The 20,019-nt window shown below is 31.3% G+C and overlaps 3 protein-coding genes across 3 annotated transcripts in view; 1 reads left to right on the forward strand and 2 right to left on the reverse strand.

Annotated features, from left to right (window-relative positions):
* LOC130901190 (uncharacterized) overlaps positions 1-20,019 on the forward strand; it is a 118,642-nt gene that overhangs the window by 77,596 nt on the left and 21,027 nt on the right. The window lies entirely within an intron of this gene.
* LOC130901188 (zinc finger protein 658B-like) lies at positions 3,212-12,430 on the reverse strand. Its single transcript, XM_057812361.1, has 11 exons — positions 12,068-12,430; positions 11,190-12,012; positions 9,553-9,837; positions 9,140-9,415; positions 8,834-9,079; positions 7,825-8,127; positions 7,616-7,759; positions 5,261-5,426; positions 4,974-5,175; positions 4,581-4,923; positions 3,212-3,466 (listed from the first exon to the last, which is right to left on the reverse strand). Exons 1-11 carry the CDS (start codon positions 12,268-12,270, stop codon positions 3,347-3,349), a joined length of 3,111 nt encoding a protein of 1,036 aa, XP_057668344.1. The 5' UTR covers positions 12,271-12,430; the 3' UTR covers positions 3,212-3,346.
* LOC130901189 (zinc finger protein 23-like) lies at positions 13,220-19,663 on the reverse strand. The gene is made up of 8 exons (XM_057812362.1): positions 19,348-19,663; positions 18,820-19,099; positions 17,047-17,535; positions 16,716-16,985; positions 15,985-16,300; positions 15,034-15,256; positions 14,590-14,938; positions 13,220-13,588 (listed from the first exon to the last, which is right to left on the reverse strand). Exons 1-8 carry the CDS (start codon positions 19,536-19,538, stop codon positions 13,334-13,336), a joined length of 2,373 nt encoding a protein of 790 aa, XP_057668345.1. The 5' UTR covers positions 19,539-19,663; the 3' UTR covers positions 13,220-13,333.

A 20,019-nucleotide genomic window follows, 5' to 3' on the forward strand; every position in this document is an offset into this window, starting at 1 on the left:
GAGTCCACTGTAATAAGAGAGGAGGAGAAGCGGATGAGTTTTTTCATTAATATTGTCCATAGTTCTCCCACGAGTAGCATAGAAAAGTAAGGCGATTAAGCCCATAGAAATGAGCCGTCCTTTTCACCAGCACCCCTCGTAGTGCCCACGTAGACGGGCCGAAGGAGGGCAGCCGCTAAGCCCCCTCACAATCGACGAGGCTCCTTGAAGGGAATTAATTGTGATATCACCAGCGAAATCGTAATGTCACGGCTTTGGAAATATACCTGCGACAAATATAAATTAATTAATCCATTTATGGATCTTTACCTAACGAGATTTAACGCGAAGTTGTTTATTATTTGCAATATCCTATACAACAATACTCAATCTCTTGTGAAGTAATAATCGATTCCCTAGTGATTTCAAAAATCTCTCAATACGATATCCCGATCCAGCTTAATATCGAAATTCAACTTGGTTGGTTACGCAATTCGTTGTAGGAATATAATAAATTGTTAATCGTCAGCTTCAAATTAGATCCGTTTCCGGAATCCGCTTAATAATCTTTTGAGTTCAATTCCCTGTTTGGTATAAATAGCGAGAGTACCTAGATCAAAGACTGGCGTTTATTGACTATAAGTAAAGCCGCGTGGCATTTAATGACAATGCGAAGCTACTATTGTTGCATTTCCGAGATTATTGCATTCGGTGTGAGATACTGTATCTATATAGTACCACTATTTGTATTCAACTAGTAATATTATACCGAATGACGCATAGGTCACCGTTTGTGGAATGAGGCATACATAACCTATTTATACCGAGGACTGACAGTTTCGACGAGACTCAACTAACCCAAAAACGATCAATTTTTACAAATTTTTCATTTCTAGGTTATGTTGATAACTGTATGTTTTAAGAAAGAGAGATACAGAGAGAATCATTACGTATATTTGGATGGAATGGGATTTTTATATTTTTTATAGAGAGGTAGGATTATTTGGAGTTTTCCCTGATATAAAAAACGGACGACAAAACATGGCTCGAAGAAGAAGAAAAGAAAGCTCCAATCTAAAAAACAAACGGCTCCTTCCAGTTTTAGTATTTTTTTAAAATTCTTGTTTGTATTTTCTTTTGGTATTTTTTCGTTTGTTTTTTGTTTCATTTTAATTTTTTTTGTTTATTAGGGACGGATACAGCTGCGGCTGCATTTGGCTGGTGAATCAGTTTACCTGGTTACAGGAAAACCACTGAAAACTATATCTTTGGTTCACAGAGTTAATATTAAATATAGAGAGAGCGGCGTGTAAGTGGCGTTGTACTATTGAAAAAGAAGAAAAAAGCATCGGTTTACCATTTCCTACCTCTCTCTGTTTGCCATGCAAATGAAAACTCCTCTTTTGACGTTCCCATCTCTCGAAATTTCGACGTAAAGTAGATCCAATCAGAATAGATTGAAGAGAGATATAGAGTGGTATACCGATTATCTTTCTCTTTCTATTGGCAGTTCCCATACCTCTCTTTCTCTATCTTTAATATTACCTATTTCCCATTTTTTGTGATGAAATTTCGTGTAGAATATAGTTATTACGGAAATCTAAATATTTTCATTTGTTTATTATCATGAAAATGTATACAAGAGTAAAAAAATTAGACAAGTACGAGGATGACCCAATGACCCTTAATAACCACCCCAAGATATACAAACTTTGTACTTGTTCTAAGTTTAGTGCCTTTTCTTCGTTCAGTTGTATAGACAAACTTCTGATTGCTCGTTTCCTTTGTGGTGTTGTCTTTATGATGAATTTCGATTTATCTTCATTGACTCTTCTATGAAGGCTCCATTTTTAAATAGATTTATAATTATTATTGAAATAATAAATAAAAAATCAATATCAACTCAAGCTCTTCTAGATCCATTCGCAAAGAGTATTTGTTGTTGTAGACACAACGGCAAAAAGAGATTTTTTAGTATTAGTGAGTAATGGACATATTAAGTAATCTTCGGAAGAAAAAAAGATACTAAACTCTAATTCTCAAGCATACCTCGAAACCAACAAATAGAATGGAATGTTTAGGATTATCCTGAGCCGGCTGAACTGAAAAGGTTAATAAATATGGCATAAGTTTTGTTCTGGGTAGCTGTACTGGAACTGTAACAGTTCATGAGTATATAGAATTAGTTCGATCGGATACAAAGAACTATATAGTGCAGATTATTATATTTGAGGTTATTTGATGTGATTCAGACCTTGTTTCAGACCAGTGCAAGCAGTACAGTGAACTTAGTGAACTAGTTCTCTTGCACTGCTACACTAGCGCTGGTTCTGCTACAAGGAATGCTTTAGTGTACACTTCCTAAACTAGTTCTGCCAATGCAACTACAAAGAACAAGCCTATAATGAAAATTTTTTGTTTGGTCAACATGGCAACAAATGGCAAGTGAATTTACGCAGTTAAAAAAGTGGAAAAATCTGTCCAATTAATGAACAGAAGTGTACTTGATAGATTTCGGAAAAAAGTCAAAAGATTACGTTTAGATATCGTAAATAATTGTTTGCTGCATCACGACAATGCACCCTGTCATTGCGCTTCGACTGAAATCCAGTTTTTACTTTCCAGAAAGATTTCAGTGTTACCACAACTACTCTTTTCGCCGGATCTATGCGACTTCTTACTGATCCTGAAAACCAAGAACTTAATAGAAGGAACGCAACGAGACAATACTGGCTACAACGCCTGGAAACATCCCTTAAGCCGGGAAGAGAATTTGTATCGAATCTTATTCTGTTGTTCTTGAGGTATCTCCTGCAAGGCAACTTATATCTGACTAAATATGGTCGTCGCTTATCTTAAAAGCTGAACAGCATCAGAATATAATATGAACAGAAGTGTACACGAGGGTATCATTACACAGTGACTTCAAGGACTATTGTGTCAACCATCATCATTTACATATCTCCTTTCAGTTCCAGAATCATTGTGAGCTCTAGTATCTGAGCTGGTTTCAGAAAGATCGTATCTTTGCTTTCACAAATTTCTCCTCAACAGCTTTTACCTTCAGTTTTTGAAGATTATAACTTGTTCATTGAAACGAGCATTGGACAGTGTAATTGTTAGTTTAGTGCTAGTGTATTTAGTTCCAAAAATTACAACTTAACATTGGCTTGTAATCACAATTATTTTGTAACTATTCATTGGTTAGGACCATTCATTATTGACAAGTATATTGACCTCCTGGTTTCCTTTACTTCTCGATATAAATCGTAGAAATCATTTTGAAAGTTTAATATAAATTTAAAACTAGTGAATTGTTGAATAAAAACAAAATTTAATATTTCAACTCTTTATCAACTTAATTTTATCAATAATCACTCCGATCGTGACGACGCATGTGTATTCGAAGAGTAGAAGGTAGAGAAAATCTTCTTTCGCAGATTTCGCATTCATAGGGTCTTTCTCCGGAATGGGTACGAAGATGTATCTGGAATAGAAAAAAAATTCATGTTATTTCAAGAGTACAAATCAATCATATAAGTTTTGTTTACTTTCGTCATAAATAATAATAATCCACGTCGAACGTGTGCAATAAATTCCGCTTTATGACCAGGGCAAATATGTGAAGGACGTTCAGAAGATAAGGGTCAAATGAATTGATTGAAAAATTTCGTGGTTTATTGAATTTTATAACGGCAACTAACGATTTTCACTTTTACAACATCTGCTCATTTTTATTCCTGTATAGTCCAGTCAAATTCGATCATACTATCAGAAATAAGTAACCCGGTTAAGACACTAACAGGAATTACAAAAAAAAAAATGATCATACATCAAGATTAGTCGAACTCTGAAATGAATTATAACAAAGTTAGATAGATTTGGCTACAATATTGCTAAAATGCTACTAGATATCTGAACCCCAAGAAGGTTTTGCTCAGTAATAAAATGAGGCCACGATGTATTTGGACTGCAAAATCTTTTCAAAGATGCACATTTTATATCACACATCTGATAATTTTTAGTTTGGTAATTAGATGCTTCACTGGATTTAGTATAGGGTTTACAAAAACAGAGAAGATACAGCTGGAAGGATCATCTTTGTTCGGTAATACTATGAGGCTACAATAGATTGGGTGTTAGCCTGTAATATGCAACTAAAGAGATCTTTCAAAGGGTACCCATTATCATCTGATGGAAATTATGAATGAGTTAAACAAGTCTTCGTAATCCTATCTGTAATGTACACAATCCCACGAGGAATAATTTTAAATAGGGAGCAGTGTAATGCAGCTAAATAGATTATTTGATTGGAGGTTATTCTTATTTTTGTTACTTCGAGCTTCTAGGAACGAAGTTTTAATATATACAGTTGATAAAATATAGTTACATCCTAGATTGAAGACTACAGATATCTCAGATATACAGATATCTGGAGAAACGAAATTATGAGAAAGATGATTGAAAACAGCTATGGAATTTACTTTAGCGGCCGGATAGTGAGGCAATGCTGAACATATCCGATTTAAATGTCCGAAGTCGCGGCAGCGTTTCGAGAAAAATCGAAACAGTGATAAAGGATTTAATCCGGGGTTACGTACCTTCAAATGTGCTAGTTGATCGAACCTCTTGTAACAGATATGGCATTCTTTTCTTTTGATACCCGAATGTACTCTCATGTGTCTCGAAGCTACGTTCGTAGGAAAAGTTTTACCGCAAATGAAACATAAAAACGGTTTTTGTTTGATCTTTTCGCCCGGTTTACGATTATGAGCTTGTAAATGTTTATGTCTGACGGACGCTCTATGGAACGTTTTACCGCATAAGTGACACATGTAATTGCGTTCGCCCGTATGGACGGTCGTATGTTCCCGAAGTAAAAAAGCGGATTTGTACGTTTTTCCGCATATGGTACAATCGTATTTTTTCACGGGATTCCGACACCTGAAATAAAATTGAATCAAGTATATTATTAAGTAATAAAATTCACTAACAATCTCATGTGTTTATCCCTCTTCCATTGTTTTTGGAAACATGTGCCGCAAAATTTACAATTGTAACCGTTTTGTGTTGATAAAACTTCGTCTTGATCCTTATGGGTACAGGTGTGATTCAACATTAGAACTGCAGACTCGAAATCTTGATGGCATTTTTCACAAGTAAATTTGCACAAATTGTTTTTCATTTCGATTGAATCTGGAAAAACAGATTTGATTAAATAAATTTATTAATTGATAGAAGTAAGTAAATAAAAGGATATTCTTAATAGAGTATATGTTACCATGATGATTTTCAGCTTTGTTATCTTGATCGTAATGTTCAGTTTCGGTTTCGGATTCTAATTTAGTCCAAAAATCGAAAGCTCTCGATATTTTTTGTTTGAAACTATAAACTTTCTCTATATCATCAATACAACTTTGACAAATTACGTGAGACTCATCTATAACCTGAAATAAATCAATTATTTAATATATAGAACTACTCCGTCAGGTAGAATCACAACTATCGCATCTACACCAGGTATATTGAATCAAAACTAATGTAGAATTGAAAATAAATGAAAAAAAAAGAAAATAATAAGATGATTTAGAGATTGGAAATTATTTAGATTCGTTAATTTGTATTATAGTACTAAGTATAAATTGAAAAAATAAAATGGATAAATTGGAATATAAATGGAACATACAGGTGGAAAAAGATTACCAAAAGAAAATCAAATTAAATGTAAAGAAAACGCTTTAGGAAGAGTATCGGTATATGAATATCGAGAAACGATCATCACAGAAGAAAGGAAAATAGACACTGAATTAACAAACACAAACAAATAAATATTGACATCGAAAAGTATATATAATAATGGAGCATTTGGAAAAAAAGTCAAAATGGGACAAAATAAGAAAGGAAATAATAAATCTAACATCGCAAAATCAATAAAACAAAGAAGAAACATTGAATTGTACATTTAATAAGAATGAGTTAGCAAAAGAATGACCGTGGAAGTAGGTAATACAAGGAAAAGGTAAATAGAAACACCCAGGAAGAAATTGAATTGGTCAGATAAAGGAAATAGAACAATAGAGTGAAAAAGAATGGCTGTGGTGGTAGTTCAAATGAGAAAAAGGCAATGAGAAAGTACGGAAAGACAATTAATTGATCGAGTAGAGGAAATAGAGCAAATATAGAGTGAAAACTTTAGAGGAAATGGAAATACCAACCAGGCAAAAACAAGTATGGAAAAAATGGAGCATTGAGTCCCAATTTGATGCCAGAAAAGGTATGACAGGAGAATATATATTACTAGGTAGAGCTGTGACTAAAAAATTAACTACAAGAAGAATCACATTTGAATAAAAAATAAAATAGAACAAAATCAGATATAAACGATAAAAGAAATGATCAAAAAGTCAATAAAAAAACAAAAAACAATAAATTACATGTTTAATGAGGTTAAAGAAGAAAAAGAATGGCTGTGGAAGTAGTTCAAATGAGGAAAAGGCAAAGAGAAAGACGAAGAAGAAAATGAATTGATTAGGTAGAGGAAACAGAGCAAATATAGAGTGAAAACGTTGGAGGAAATGGAACTACTTGCCGGGTAAAAACAATTATGGAAAAAATGGAACATTGAGTCCCAATTTGATGCCTGAAAAGGTATGACAGAAGATGCAACTGTAACTAAAAAAGTAAATTGTATATACAGTGATAATTTGCTGTGGAAGTAGTTAAAACAAGGAAAAAGCAAATAAAAAAGACCAAAAAGACAATGAATCGAAAAAATCAAGTACAAGCAAGTAGAATCACAACTATCAACCCCAAACCAAATACATGGTAAGGTAAATCAAAACATTAACCAACAATATGACACATTTGGAAATAAAATCTGTTCAATTCAGTCCTTGGTATATAATATTTCTTATAATTATGAAGAATTTCAAACAGTTTTACATTGTGACTCAATGTTTTCCAATTTTTGCAACTAAGACTAAAATTGTAACATTTTTTTTCTACAATCACCTCTATACTTTCTAATCCTGTAAACAATTCATCAGGTTTGAACTAGTTAGGATACTTTTCTTTACAAACAATTGGTAATTTCGATTTTTTAGTACTATCTAAGGGTTTTTACGTAAAGAAGTGAATAAAAGTGAAAAAAAAAATTTTTACAAAAGTGTGACAACCTTTGATAAATAATTATAAATCAATAATTTTGAATTTTATGGATCACAATCAATTGTTTGACATTGCATCAATTAGAAAATTGCAAGTCTTCTGAGACCCTAGTTCCCCATGACTCCCTGTATTATATAGAACTAAAAGAAAAACATGGAAAAAATAGAGATAAAGTGAATAAAAATACTTAAAAAAGTGTGACCACCTCTGATAAATAATTATGACTCAATTCAATTTCCTCTGCATCAACTAAAAAAATAGAAAATTACAAAACATTTTAGACCACAGTTAGACATAACTTCCTGTATTGTATATAAATTATAAGTCAAAAAGTGACGATGCCTTTGAAAAATAAATTAGGGTAGGAACAGATACGATTAAAATCTAACAAAAATCAAGTACAAAAGTTTCCCTACTACGATACTAAAAATAAACAAACTTAAGACTACTTCATAGAGCTGATACTCACAATATCTTCGTTTAGGATCTCCCCAATTTTTGTTACATAACTTTTTTCTTCGTTATCGTTATTACTAATTTGAAAAAATATTCTTGGTAATTCTCTGTTATTTTGTAAGCAAATCAAACAAGTTTTAACCGAACCTAAATTTATCTAAAAAAAAAGATACTTATACCCCTATTTATTACCACTTTAATATCTCAGATTTTATAATTTACTTGGTTTTGAGGTATCTCAGTCTCTAATTGAAAATCGATGCCTGGATGGATATTAATTAAATGCTTCTTCAGATTTGATGTCGAGGTTCTGTATCCTATTTCTTTATCACAAATATTACATGATGCTACACAAGCCTTGGATTTCTTTCTTGTAAAATGATTCCAAAGTTTCGAATAATGCCTCCTCTCCCTTTTTATAGTAGGCTGATTTGATTTTGTATCCTCACAAGTATATAAGTGACCATCTACACAGTTATTTTCCTTATTTTGATTAGAGTATTGATCAGTTGATTTTTTAGATACCTAAAAGGAAAAAGGAATATTTTTCAATCACTAAATACAAAAAGTAACAAACTTAAAACACAGTAACAACAAAAAGGGCGTTATGTAACATATAACTCTACTTTTAGTTTTTTCCAAGATATTACTGCTATTACTTGTTCTTTTTTCAATAATTCTAGGTTTTTTTGTTAATTTTGATCTTTTTGTAATTTTAATTCAATGAAATTATGAAAATACAGATGGAACAAAGAGGAAAAAATTCTGGGAAATATTGGTATGGAGTGCTTATGGGAAAACCTTCATCTTTGACCAATGCATATTAACAGTCATGACATACGGATACAAGAATTGAATATTCCAGACCAAAATTACTATCAACACAAAAATCAATGGAAAGCAACATGTTAGGTATAAAAAGAAGGGATCTTAAGAGAATAGAATGGGTAAGGCAAAATACCCAGGTAATAAATGTCACAGGATCAAATGCCTCAAATGGCAATAGATAGAAAACATGACCGATAATAGATGAACCACAATAATTACAGCATGGTACCCACTAGATATCAAAAATCTCAGAGGAAGACCTAATCCAAGAAGGGACTATGATATAAAGAAGCTGACAGGAACAAATTGGACCCGACTAAGCACTGATAGACGTCAATGGGTTGAAATGAAGGAGCAATACATGATGATATATCACATAATCAAAAAGATAATGTATACTAACTTGGTTTTGTGATAGTTCTTCTCCCATATGCAATTTAATATCGATGTGCATATTACTGATATGTTTCTTGAGGTTGGTAATTGAAGTTCTGTAACATAATTCTCTTCCGCAAATGTTACAAGTTGCCATATAGTCATATGGATTGTTTCTAGTAAAATAATTCCATATTGCTGAGTAGTATTTAACTTTTTTCGAACCATACAAGTTGTTATCAGTAGTAGAACTTTTAATTTCCAATTTCACAACCTACAATAATAACTTACATCAGTTAATTTTGAATACAATTTATTAAAAAATTATAATAACCTGATTTTGATCAGGAAGACTCCTCAAGTTTATTTCGATATGTGGATGTTTGTTATTTAGATGTTTTCTGAGATTGGTCGTGGTAGTTTTATAGCCTAATTTTTTTTTACAAATATTACAACTCGCTATATATTCTTCGTGTTTACTTTTAGTAAAATATTTCCAAAGTATTGAATGCTTTCTGGGCTTTTTACTAAAATATTCTTGATCTTCACTTTCGTAATCACTGTTACTTGAATCTAGACCCGTATCACTTTTATTGGGATCAGTTTTAATCTAAAATGGACAAAGTCAACACCAAAAAAAGTAAAAAAAAACACTAATTCAAGATAATTTCGTACTAACCTGGTAGAGAAAACCCTTACAGGAAAAAATCTTCCTTTAATATTTAATAAGAATGTCTAACAACTTACCAAAACTTTTTCTATTCTACTTTCTATTGATATATTTGGATGTTTCCTCTGAAAATGCTTTTTCAAATCATTTGTTGTGCTCTTATATGAGAATTGTTGATTGCAAACATTACAGGTAGCTATAGATTCCTCCGCTGATTTTATGGTAAAAACATTCCAAATTTGAGATCTCTTATTATTCATATCATTATCAAAGTTACGTTTATCAGGATCCGAATCATCCATTTTAATGTCATCGAATTCTTCTTTAATTAAAAGAATCTGTTCTATATCTTGATTTATACTCTAAAATGTATTAAACAAATCCCTCCTTAATTATTACCAATATGTTGATGCATGAAACTTGTAAACAGTTAGTTACGGTGGAAAATTGGTTACCGGGTCTTCAGTTGCAACAGTTTTATACTGAACACACAATTTACTACCAACACTCACAGTTACACTGTCACACACTATCACACCTCCACTCAAATAGTGTCATAAGTCAAAAAATTTCTTTGTGGCCAGAAAACTTCGATCTCAAATAATGTCATGTAAATAGTTACTATTACTGTAACTTTGTAAGTTCTTGAGTTATCCCCCAAAAAGTGAAAAAGGAAGGTAGAATTAATTTCAAACACTTATTATGATAGATTTTTTTTGACTTGTGACACTATTTGAGCGAAAGTGCAATATTTTGGTTAAGAAATTATCATATATAACTTTATCAAAAATTGACTTTTCAATTTAATTTGGACAAAAATAAGTTTCTAAGTTGCAACAGAAAAAACTTTATGTTTCCTCAGTTTCATTTACAAACTTGATGCAGTAAGCTACTGATCTAGAACTAGTATGAGTACCACAAGGAACAATCTCTCAAAGGTATAAATATTGGCTTACATATGTGTAACCGGGGCCATGAAATCATGCCCAACAACTGCACTGGAAATGATTCTAAATATTTCACCTCTTTACATAGAACTAGAAAGCGTGATAGAAGAAACATCACTTAGAATGTTCAGAGACGGAATCACCAAAGAAAAACCACTTTAAGAAAGAATTTATCTCAATTCTAGGCTGTAGAAGTAAGTAGAATCAAAATATCATACGAGAAATGAACAGATATATCAATAAATGGTAAACAGACTGATCTAAAGCAGCAGACAGAGCTGGAATAGGAATGTTTGGAACCAAAACTAAATACTCTGAAAGTTTGTGTAACACACCAAACATTTTTCAAACAGAAATTTATGCAATTGAAACATGAGTCCAGTTCAATCTAGAGAGGAACTACAGCAAACAGGAGATCATCATCCTGCAGCCATTAGAGCTTTAATCTCCAATTTTATAAAATCCAAATTCGTTTGGATACAGAACTCTAGAGCACTACAACTAGGAGGGTTTGAAATGGAAGACAAAGATTTCTGGCAGCTACAGCTATCCCACATTCTGGACTTTCTAAAAGGAGTGGGATTCACAGATCATCTATAAACACTAAGTTCTTCAGTATTGCAGAAAGAAAGGGAGACACAACATATCCTTTGGGTCACAGTGTATATGAAACTCCAATAACTACATACATACAATTACTGAAGATAAAATTAGCAATAACCTATTTAGTTAAATCAATAATTTGATAATAACAAAAATAAACTTACGGTTAACAGCTCAGGATGTTTTCTTTCAAGATGTCTTTTTAGATTAAAAGTAGTGCTTTTGTATGATAACTGGTTCTGACAAATATTGCAGCAAGCTTCGGAATTAAAGCCTGGTATTTTTGTAAAAAACTCCCACATTCGAGATGTAGAATTTTTTTTATCAGAATTTAATTCTTCAGTAAAATCTATCAGCTCATTTTTATTAACAGAAAACTTTTCTTCAGATTCAGAAGTACTTTCAGAATCATGATGGTTGAATTGATGATTATCAATTAAATGATTTTCAAGGATGGAAATATCAGATTTGTAAGAAACTTCACTTTGACAAAACTTGCATTCAGCTGTTTCATTAGAATATAGATTTTTCGTAAAATACTTCCACAAATAATGTTTTTTTCTTCTGATATTGTTTCCCAACTGTTCAGAATGATATTTTTGTAAATGATTTTGAAGATCAGCTTCAGATGTAACACTATGTAAACAAAAACTGCATTTTACTGATGAATAAAGATCTGAATTTTCTTTGGAATCATCACTTTTTAATAACTGCTCGGGATGTTCTTTTTCTAAATGTTTTATAGCATTCAATGTAGTATTATAAGAAATTTGTTCATCGCAAATGTTACAAACAACCGTAGGATTAGTTGACGACAGTAATTTTGTAAAATGAGTCCACAAATTCAACTCATTTCTATATGAATTATTTAGAGTTGAATCACAGTTATCTTCAGCATAAGACTCAATTTCTTCTCGATGTGGATCACTATCATATTCATCATCAACAATAATTTCAATATCTTTAGGTAATAACTCAGGTAATTCTCTGAAAATTCAATACATACATAATTTTACATTGAAATTTATGAATTAAAACTTACATGCCGTTTTGGTTTTGAATACTAGTGGAAGAATTCAATATAATATTAATTTCGGGATGCTTTTTCTGTACATGTTCTAATAAAATAGTGGTACTTGTTTTAAAAGACAATTCTTGAGAGCAAATATTACAAATGGCTGAACCTTTGGATTCGTTAGATTCTGTAAATACATTCCAAACTGCTGACCTTTGAATAGACGACATTTTTCTGTTCACAGGATTATGTGTTAAATAATTTAACGAACAACAATTATAAAATATAAAACTTGAGGGACCCAACTTGGTTTTCAAATATTAACAATTTGTCATAATGACTTGTATGACAGAATTGACAACCCAATCGTTTGCGCGTATGCACAGAACTGAATTTTGCAAATCGAAAATACCAGTGATAACTGTGGTGGACACTGTTATTAGAGATCGATACATCGCTTCATGCGCAAAATGTCTACTTTTTATGCTAATTGAACATCTGTCAAGTGAACGTTTTCTGCGATCTTTGAAAACTTCGGGTCGTATTTAAAATCGAGCATTAATTTATTTTATAAACAACTAATGAACTATTATATTAACATAATTTATATAGATAAGTTTGTATATTTAGTATATAGGGTGATACTATAATCATAATTTTATAGTACCTCAAAAAGTTGCGTAAAATAACTTCATAGTTCAAAATAGAATAGTGAGCCGTTAAGCACATAAGCCATTTAATAGGCTCCTTATACCCCACATTACATTACCAAACCGATCTCCTTTGAGAAGCCGATATGGCGCTTTGCTATTTATCATTAGCCAAGCGGTGAAGCTTGCCCAAGTGTTTAAACTGCGCTCGTTTGATTTCTGGGCTCTTACAGATGACGAGGTCTGCAGTTTCATCCTCTTCTATGCTCCAGCGGCACCTTGGATCATCAGTGGTGCCCATAATGTGGAGATGAGATCTGAGTCCAGTCGAGAGTCAAGAGCAGTTGATTGATAAGACAAGCAGAAGGCCTATCTATGTATGCCAGGTGTCTCTATCAGTTTTTGTTCATATATTTGAATATCTAAAAATGTTGAATTACCAATGGGTTCATTGGTCAGTTCTGAATATTTCATTTCAAACATAAACAAATTTTTAATATAGAAGTAAATCGTCCCTTTGAAAGGAGTTTTTGATTAAAAGACATATTAAGAAATAAAGCAACTTTATTACACTATATAAACAAACTAAGTTTCAAATAAACATTATAAATTGCAAATTAATTAAATTATTATATTAAAATCGTTAACCGATACACTGGTTTCCATCTATATCGATTTCTTGAGGTGCGTGAGCCACAGCTGTTAGAATTTGTAATCCATCTTCCGTTACCATATCCGTAGACGGAAAACTGGTGTCGAGATTTTTTACTAATTTCACAAAATCACCGGAACCAACATGAAGTCGCATATGTTTTCGAAGACTGGCGTTTAAGGAAAATGTTCGTCCGCAAATTATACATCCATATGGCCTTTCACCTGAATGTGTACGAAGATGGACCTGAAATTTAAAAAAAAAATTCACTAATTGAATTGCGATAAGAACGATAGAAATACAGTTGAGTATAAGAATTGTACACAAAATATATAAATAATCGATTAGAATATGGAATCTGTAAAAATGAGTAGCTTGATTTATATTTTGATGATGTGGTATAAATAAAATCTAAAAGTTAATACAAATTAATATAAATAAAACCATAGTAACAAACGAAGATAAAAAGGGCTGATATTGTGAAGAAATAAAATATAAGGACTGTGACATATCAATATTTAGAAAGTATACTGAAAGAAAATAGATGCAGAAATAGCAAAAAAAAATTGAACTACATATTAAATAAAACAGTATTGGGATAAAAAAATAATGATCTAGAAGTGAAAATAAACAGAAACAGAATCAAAAAATAGAAAAATAAATAAAAAAATCGCTGAATTGGCATGGTGACATAATCGATGATGGGAAACACCATAAAAACGAAAAGGGAAGCCAAGAAAGTACAAATAAAAGAAGTAGGGACAAAAAGGTGAACAACTTAGAGGTATTGGGGAATAAGGTACAACCAGATAAACACAGTGGGAGAAATAGGTACAACCAGAACCTGCTTCCGACAGCTGAGAAAGTAGAATTATTTATATTAATGTAAGTTTTCATTTTACTTTTCCACAAAATATTCCACTCGAAAAATTCTTTGTTATATCTTGTTTTCCTTTTTCCAAATATTGAATTTATACAGTATAATTCAGCATAATTTAATACTTTCTGGATGTTGGTTGAGGTTTTAGCCCTAATAAACTTTCCTTTTACTGAGAGTAGCAACCAATGTAACCGCTCGTTACACTATAACATTCTGAACGATTAATACAAGTAGGAAAATTGATGCTTTTTGTTTTCAAGAATGAAATACAAAAGAAAGATCATTGTTTCTCTTAAAAAAATGTCATAAACAGATAAAAATTAGTGTACGATAATATTTTTTTAATTTATATCAAAGAAGTAAATACCTTTAGATGAGTAGTCTGACTGAATTTCTTCATACATATGTGACACTGATGTCTTCTTTCACCTAGATGTACCCTCATGTGCCTCGAAGCCCCATTACTGTAAGGGAAACTTTTACCACATATAGTACATAGGAAAGGTGTTTTTTTCGACTTTTCGCCCGGTTTAGCGTTATGACTGCGCATATGTTTGTGTTTCGACGACGACCTTTGGAAAGTTTTTCCGCACAAATTGCAACTGTAGTTTCGTTCGCCCGTATGGGACGCCATGTGTTCTCGAAGATGGTACGCCTTTTTAAATATCCTATTACACAAATTACAACCGAATTGCTTACTAGAATTAGATTGGCATCTAAAAATAAATAAAAAATACATAACTATGTATATAAATATGTAAAATAACCGAAGAAAAATTATTTAAACTGATTATAAACTTATTGTACTTACATTTTTAAATGTTTATTCAATTTCCATCGAATGTTAAAGGCTTTTCCGCAGAATTCGCAGTAAAAAGTCTCCTGAGAAGTTTCCTTCTTCATAGACGATTTTTCTCTTTTAGATTGTTGGCTGCAGTTATGTTTCAACATGACCGATGGAGAATGAAACACTTTGTTACATTTGCTACAAGTAAATTTCGCCAAAGTTTCTCCTTCTTCCAAATCACTATAATCTGTGCACACAAAATATCGTATAATATTTAAAAAATTTCAAATAACTTCTCGCAACTAAACCAGAGACTCAAAATAAGAACTAAATAATAATCGAGTGGGTTAAACACCTAATTAGATCAACAACCATAATAAGAGAGGAGCAAGTTCTGGATAAGAAAGAAGGCGATTTGAAAAATAATTTTAAAAATATAAGGAAGATCAATGAGAAACTATAAAGAAAAATTAGTTAAAAGAAGAAAACAACGTAGGATCTTCAATAGAAATAATTTAACGCTAAGTTGAGTCTATAAACTGACAAAAAAATGGACAAAAGGAAAGACTGAGGAAGACCTGGAGAAGATAGTAGATAATATGGGAGAAAATACAGTAATGATCAACAAAAAACTAGAGAAAAAAATGAATTTGAAGATAAAGTTCATAACATAGATAGAACAGATAATAATAAAAAAATTAACAGGCATAGGAAGGTGAGAAAGGATAAACATATGGAAGTGCTAGAAATTGAAGAAAACGAAATGGCATATAAAAAAACAGAATCGACGAGAAATTGAGTTAATGCAGAAGAAAACCAAGAGAACCTTTTTCAAAAAGAAGAAAATGGATTAGTTCAATGACGACAGTAATTTTAAAATATTGAAACAAATTTTAAACGAGAGTGGAAGGAAAAACTAATACCAAGAATTCAAATATAAGTGCAATAGATTTAAATTAATATAAGACATTTTACCTGAATGGTTAACGTTATCTGCATCATTATCATCAGTTTCAGGTTCAGGTTCCAACTCTAATTTACTCCAAAATTCGAATGCTTTCGATACTTTTTCTTTAAATTGAATCACTTTTTCCAAATCATCGACACACGGTAAACAAATTACATGCGATTCATCTATTACCACAGATTGATTCATGATTTCTTGAATTTTTGTCATGTAACTCTTTTCTTCTTCGGAATTTGTATTATTGATTTGTAAAAATTCTCTAGGTTCCGTTTGATCGTTTTGTAAACAAACCAAGCACGTTTTTACACGGACCTCTGGAGTATTCTAAAAATGACAATGAGAATTACAACTTTCAAATTTGCCATTAGAGGTCTAAGCTCTATCTTTTTTAATATATTTACAGATCACTTAATAAAAGAAAATAAACACACAAAAATAATAAATGGGAAACAGAAAACTATCAGTAACCATAAGAGAATGTACTAATAATGATTAATAATAAAAAAGAACTAAAAGAGACTTGGTACGGAACTATGGAAAGAAATAAAAAATAAGTAGAGGAGCATAACAATATAAAAAAAATGAAATGTATGACAAATATCTCAGGACAATAAAGGAAAATAAAAATTTCAAATTCCAAGTAAACTGAGGGTTTATTTCAATTTCACACCTTAAACTCCCCATATCACCATATGTTTGAATGGACCACACCAATAGATATGAATAATTGTTTGCTTACCTTTTTTTCTTCATCATCCTCATTTTTCATCTTAACGTTAGGATGTTTTCTATCTAAATGTTTTTTCAAATTCGATGTAGTTGATCTAAAACCCAATTCTTTCTTGCAAATATTGCAAGTCGCTATATACTCTCCTGGTTTTTTTCTCGTAAAATATTTCCAGATTTGTGAACGTTTCCTTTTCGTATTTCCATCTGAAGAATCTCTGTCGTCCTCATCTCCTTCAGATTTGACAGTACGTAAAGTTGAATCAAAAGAAGAATTATTTTCCTAACAGGAGCAAGTGAATTATAAGAATTATCTTAAAATTACAAATAAATAGATTTTTTACCTCTTTAACTGGTTCTATTTTGATATCAAAAGTAACATTTGGGTGCTTCCTCTGAAAATGTTTTTTAAGATTATTTGTTGTGCTTCTGTAACAAAATTCTTGATTACAAACATTGCAGATGGCTACAGAATCAGAATTCGGTTTTTCGGTAAACACATTCCAAATCTGCGATCGTTTTTTATTAGAAGATATATTTTTCACGTCAGCTTCTTCATCGAATGTCGGTGATGGTCTAAAATCGGGATCGTCGTCATCGGATTGATCTAGATTCCAAAAATCGTTGTGTAGATCGTCATTACTATCTACTTGCTGATTCTGATCGTTTGTATTATTATCAATATTTTGAAACACCTTAGTTTCGTCTAACAAAACTTGTTCTGTTTGATTTTGGTATTGTTCTTTGTCTTCCTTGTTTCCATCTATATTTTTGTTTTGATCAAGTTCTTCATTTGATTCTTGATATACTTGATCTTGTTCAACAGACACATCCTAAAAAGTAATCTTCAAAATTGAAAAAATCAAACACTCGGTAAAATGTTCATTATTAGATAATTATATAAAAGAAGTACATGTTTTTTTTAGAGAATGGATATAGTCAGCTATCCTCAAAAGGGAGTTATATGTATATCATTGTGAACTTTTTTTCTAAAGCTACAACAAATAGAAATACTTGTAAAACAACTTGACTTCTCCTACACTTCCAATAATTATAGTTGTTGCTTCCACAATATTTATAGAAATTAATTTTTCTCTTGTTCCTTCACTTACCAGTAGTTCTTTATGCTTCCTATAAATATGCTTTGTAAGCTTACCAGTAATTGTCTTATAATGAAACTCCTTTTTACAAATATTACAAAAAGCCATATAATCGGAAGCAGGAATTTTAGTAAAAAATTCCCAGATGTTATTTCCACTTTTATCTAAATTAGAAAGTTTTTCATCATTGTCTGATAATTTTCTGATCTAATTTTCATTCTGTTTACAACTTAATACAATTTTTTGGGACTCTTCATGATTATATGTTTTTGAAGTTTGTTAATCGCTGATTTACAAGAAATCCTTGATATTTTTTATAGATGCATAAGCTACTTCATTATATTGTTTTCCAATAGAATTATCCACAATTTCTTCCGTATCTTGGTCTGTTTCACATTTATTTTCATCATTAATGACATCTGACTTATTCCAATGCTTCCTGTTTAAGTGTTTAAGGAGATAACCAGTACTACTTCTTTGAAATTTTATTTTGCAAAAATTACAAGAAGCCTTAGTATTAGAATCTTCAATTTTTGTAAAAAATTCTCACACACATGATTCCCTCTTACCTAAAGATCGATGGGTAATTCCATTATCAAAATTTACTTCATCTTTCATTCAGAATCATTACTTGTATCATCACTTTCTGATAATTTTTTAAAATGTTTTCTATTAATGTTTTTTGAGATTACCCATGGTAGATTTATATGAAAATTCATTTTTACACAAATTACAAGACGCAATACAATCATATAATGGTATTTTGTGAAATACAGAATTATAAATATCCTTTATCTATTTGTGTTTTTGGAGATTACTTATGGTTGATTTGTAGGATATATTCTTTTTGCAAAAATTACACATTGCTATGGAATCAGAAATGGGTAATTTTTTAAAAAATTCCCACAAAGGGGACGAATTTTTACAAGAATTTGTTACTAAATCATTTTCATTGCTATTAGATCAAGCTTCATCAGAATCATATGCTATAAAAGTAGAATTAGTATCATCACTTACTGCTTGTAATTCTGGATGATTCCTATCTAGATGATTCTTAAGATTCCAGGTAGTTGTCTTATAAGAAAACTCTTCATGGCATACAATACAAGAAGCAATACAATCTGAAGGTGATATTTTTGTAAAATAATCCCATAGCTGTGGTACTGGTTTAGCTGCATCCAACACAATATAATTGCAATCTTCTGGAACTGGTTGAACTTCTACTTTAAACGATTTAACTTCACAAGCATTTTCCAATTGTCTTTCAATCACAATTTCAACTTCTTTTGGCAATGTACTAAAATAAGAAAACAGAACTGTAAAATAAAATGACAAACATACAAATAGTAATGCAAACTTTTTAGTTTAATTAAAAAAGCAAACAACTAGTTGCGTATTTATTAAACACTATAAATAAGCACTTCACCAAAATATACGTCCGGAATGAGTATGCTTCAATTGTAAGATTAGTTATCAAAAATTCTAAAACGTCAGTTTTTACTATTACAATAGGTTAAACTGGATTTAGATGAATTACAAACTTACTCTGTTTTCTGCTCCTGCATAGGAGAGTTTATATCAACACCGGGATGTTTTCTTTGTAGATGTTTCATTAAATTAGTAGTTGTTGATCTGTAAGAGAATTCTTGAGAACACAAATTACAAGTGGCTATAAAATCGGATTTATGGGTTTCGGTAAACACATTCCAGATTGCTGAACGACGGATTGTCGACATTTTTATGTTATAAAATATTTAAATACGGTGTTCAGTTATTAAAGGCGAAACATATATAACATTTCCAGAACAACAACAAACAATTGCTGACAAAGTGACACGCTAATTTAGACGGATGAATTTTGACTTTGATGACACACAGTTTGGCCAATAGTAAGTGTGGTCTTTCATTTAATACGTGTTCAGTTCGTCTATTCTGGATAAAATATAGAGCTAGGGAGCGGTCGAAAGGTTTTCATCGATCGTATAAACAGAACATGCGCATTTTATATTATTTACATGAAAATAAACTGTAATGATTATTGGATTTCTCCTATAAACTCGTTCATTTTTATTTATATCGAAGCTTATAGTGGATTAACAGTCTTGAGTAGAAAAATACATTATTATTATATTATTAACTAGGCGTGCAAAACTTTTTCTATGTAATTAAACTTCTGCATATATCTGGCAATTCTGACTAGTATGTGCGTCAAATATG

This window comes from Diorhabda carinulata, chromosome X, assembly GCF_026250575.1.
Source record: "Diorhabda carinulata isolate Delta chromosome X, icDioCari1.1, whole genome shotgun sequence".
Taxonomy (NCBI): domain Eukaryota; kingdom Metazoa; phylum Arthropoda; class Insecta; order Coleoptera; family Chrysomelidae; genus Diorhabda; species Diorhabda carinulata.

Excerpts from the sequence above, each read along its gene's own strand:
- LOC130901188 (XM_057812361.1), bottom strand. The coding sequence starts at position 12,270 with ATGTCGTCTATTCAAAGGTCAGCAGTTTGGAATGTATTTACAGAATCT. Across the intron at positions 9,080-9,139 it reads GTCTTCCTGATCAAAATCAG|GTTGTGAAATTGGAAATTAA; the intron begins GTTATTATAATT and ends TTATTATTGTAG. Across the intron at positions 5,427-7,615 it reads AGATCCTAAACGAAGATATT|GTTATAGATGAGTCTCACGT; the intron begins GTGAGTATCAGC and ends GATTTATTTCAG.
- LOC130901189 (XM_057812362.1), bottom strand. The coding sequence starts at position 19,538 with ATGTCGACAATCCGTCGTTCAGCAATCTGGAATGTGTTTACCGAAACC. Across the intron at positions 14,939-15,033 it reads TTGAATAAACATTTAAAAAT|ATGCCAATCTAATTCTAGTA; the intron begins GTAAGTACAATA and ends ATTTATTTTTAG. Across the intron at positions 13,589-14,589 it reads GTCAGACTACTCATCTAAAG|GTCCATCTTCGTACACATTC; the intron begins GTATTTACTTCT and ends TTTAAATTTCAG.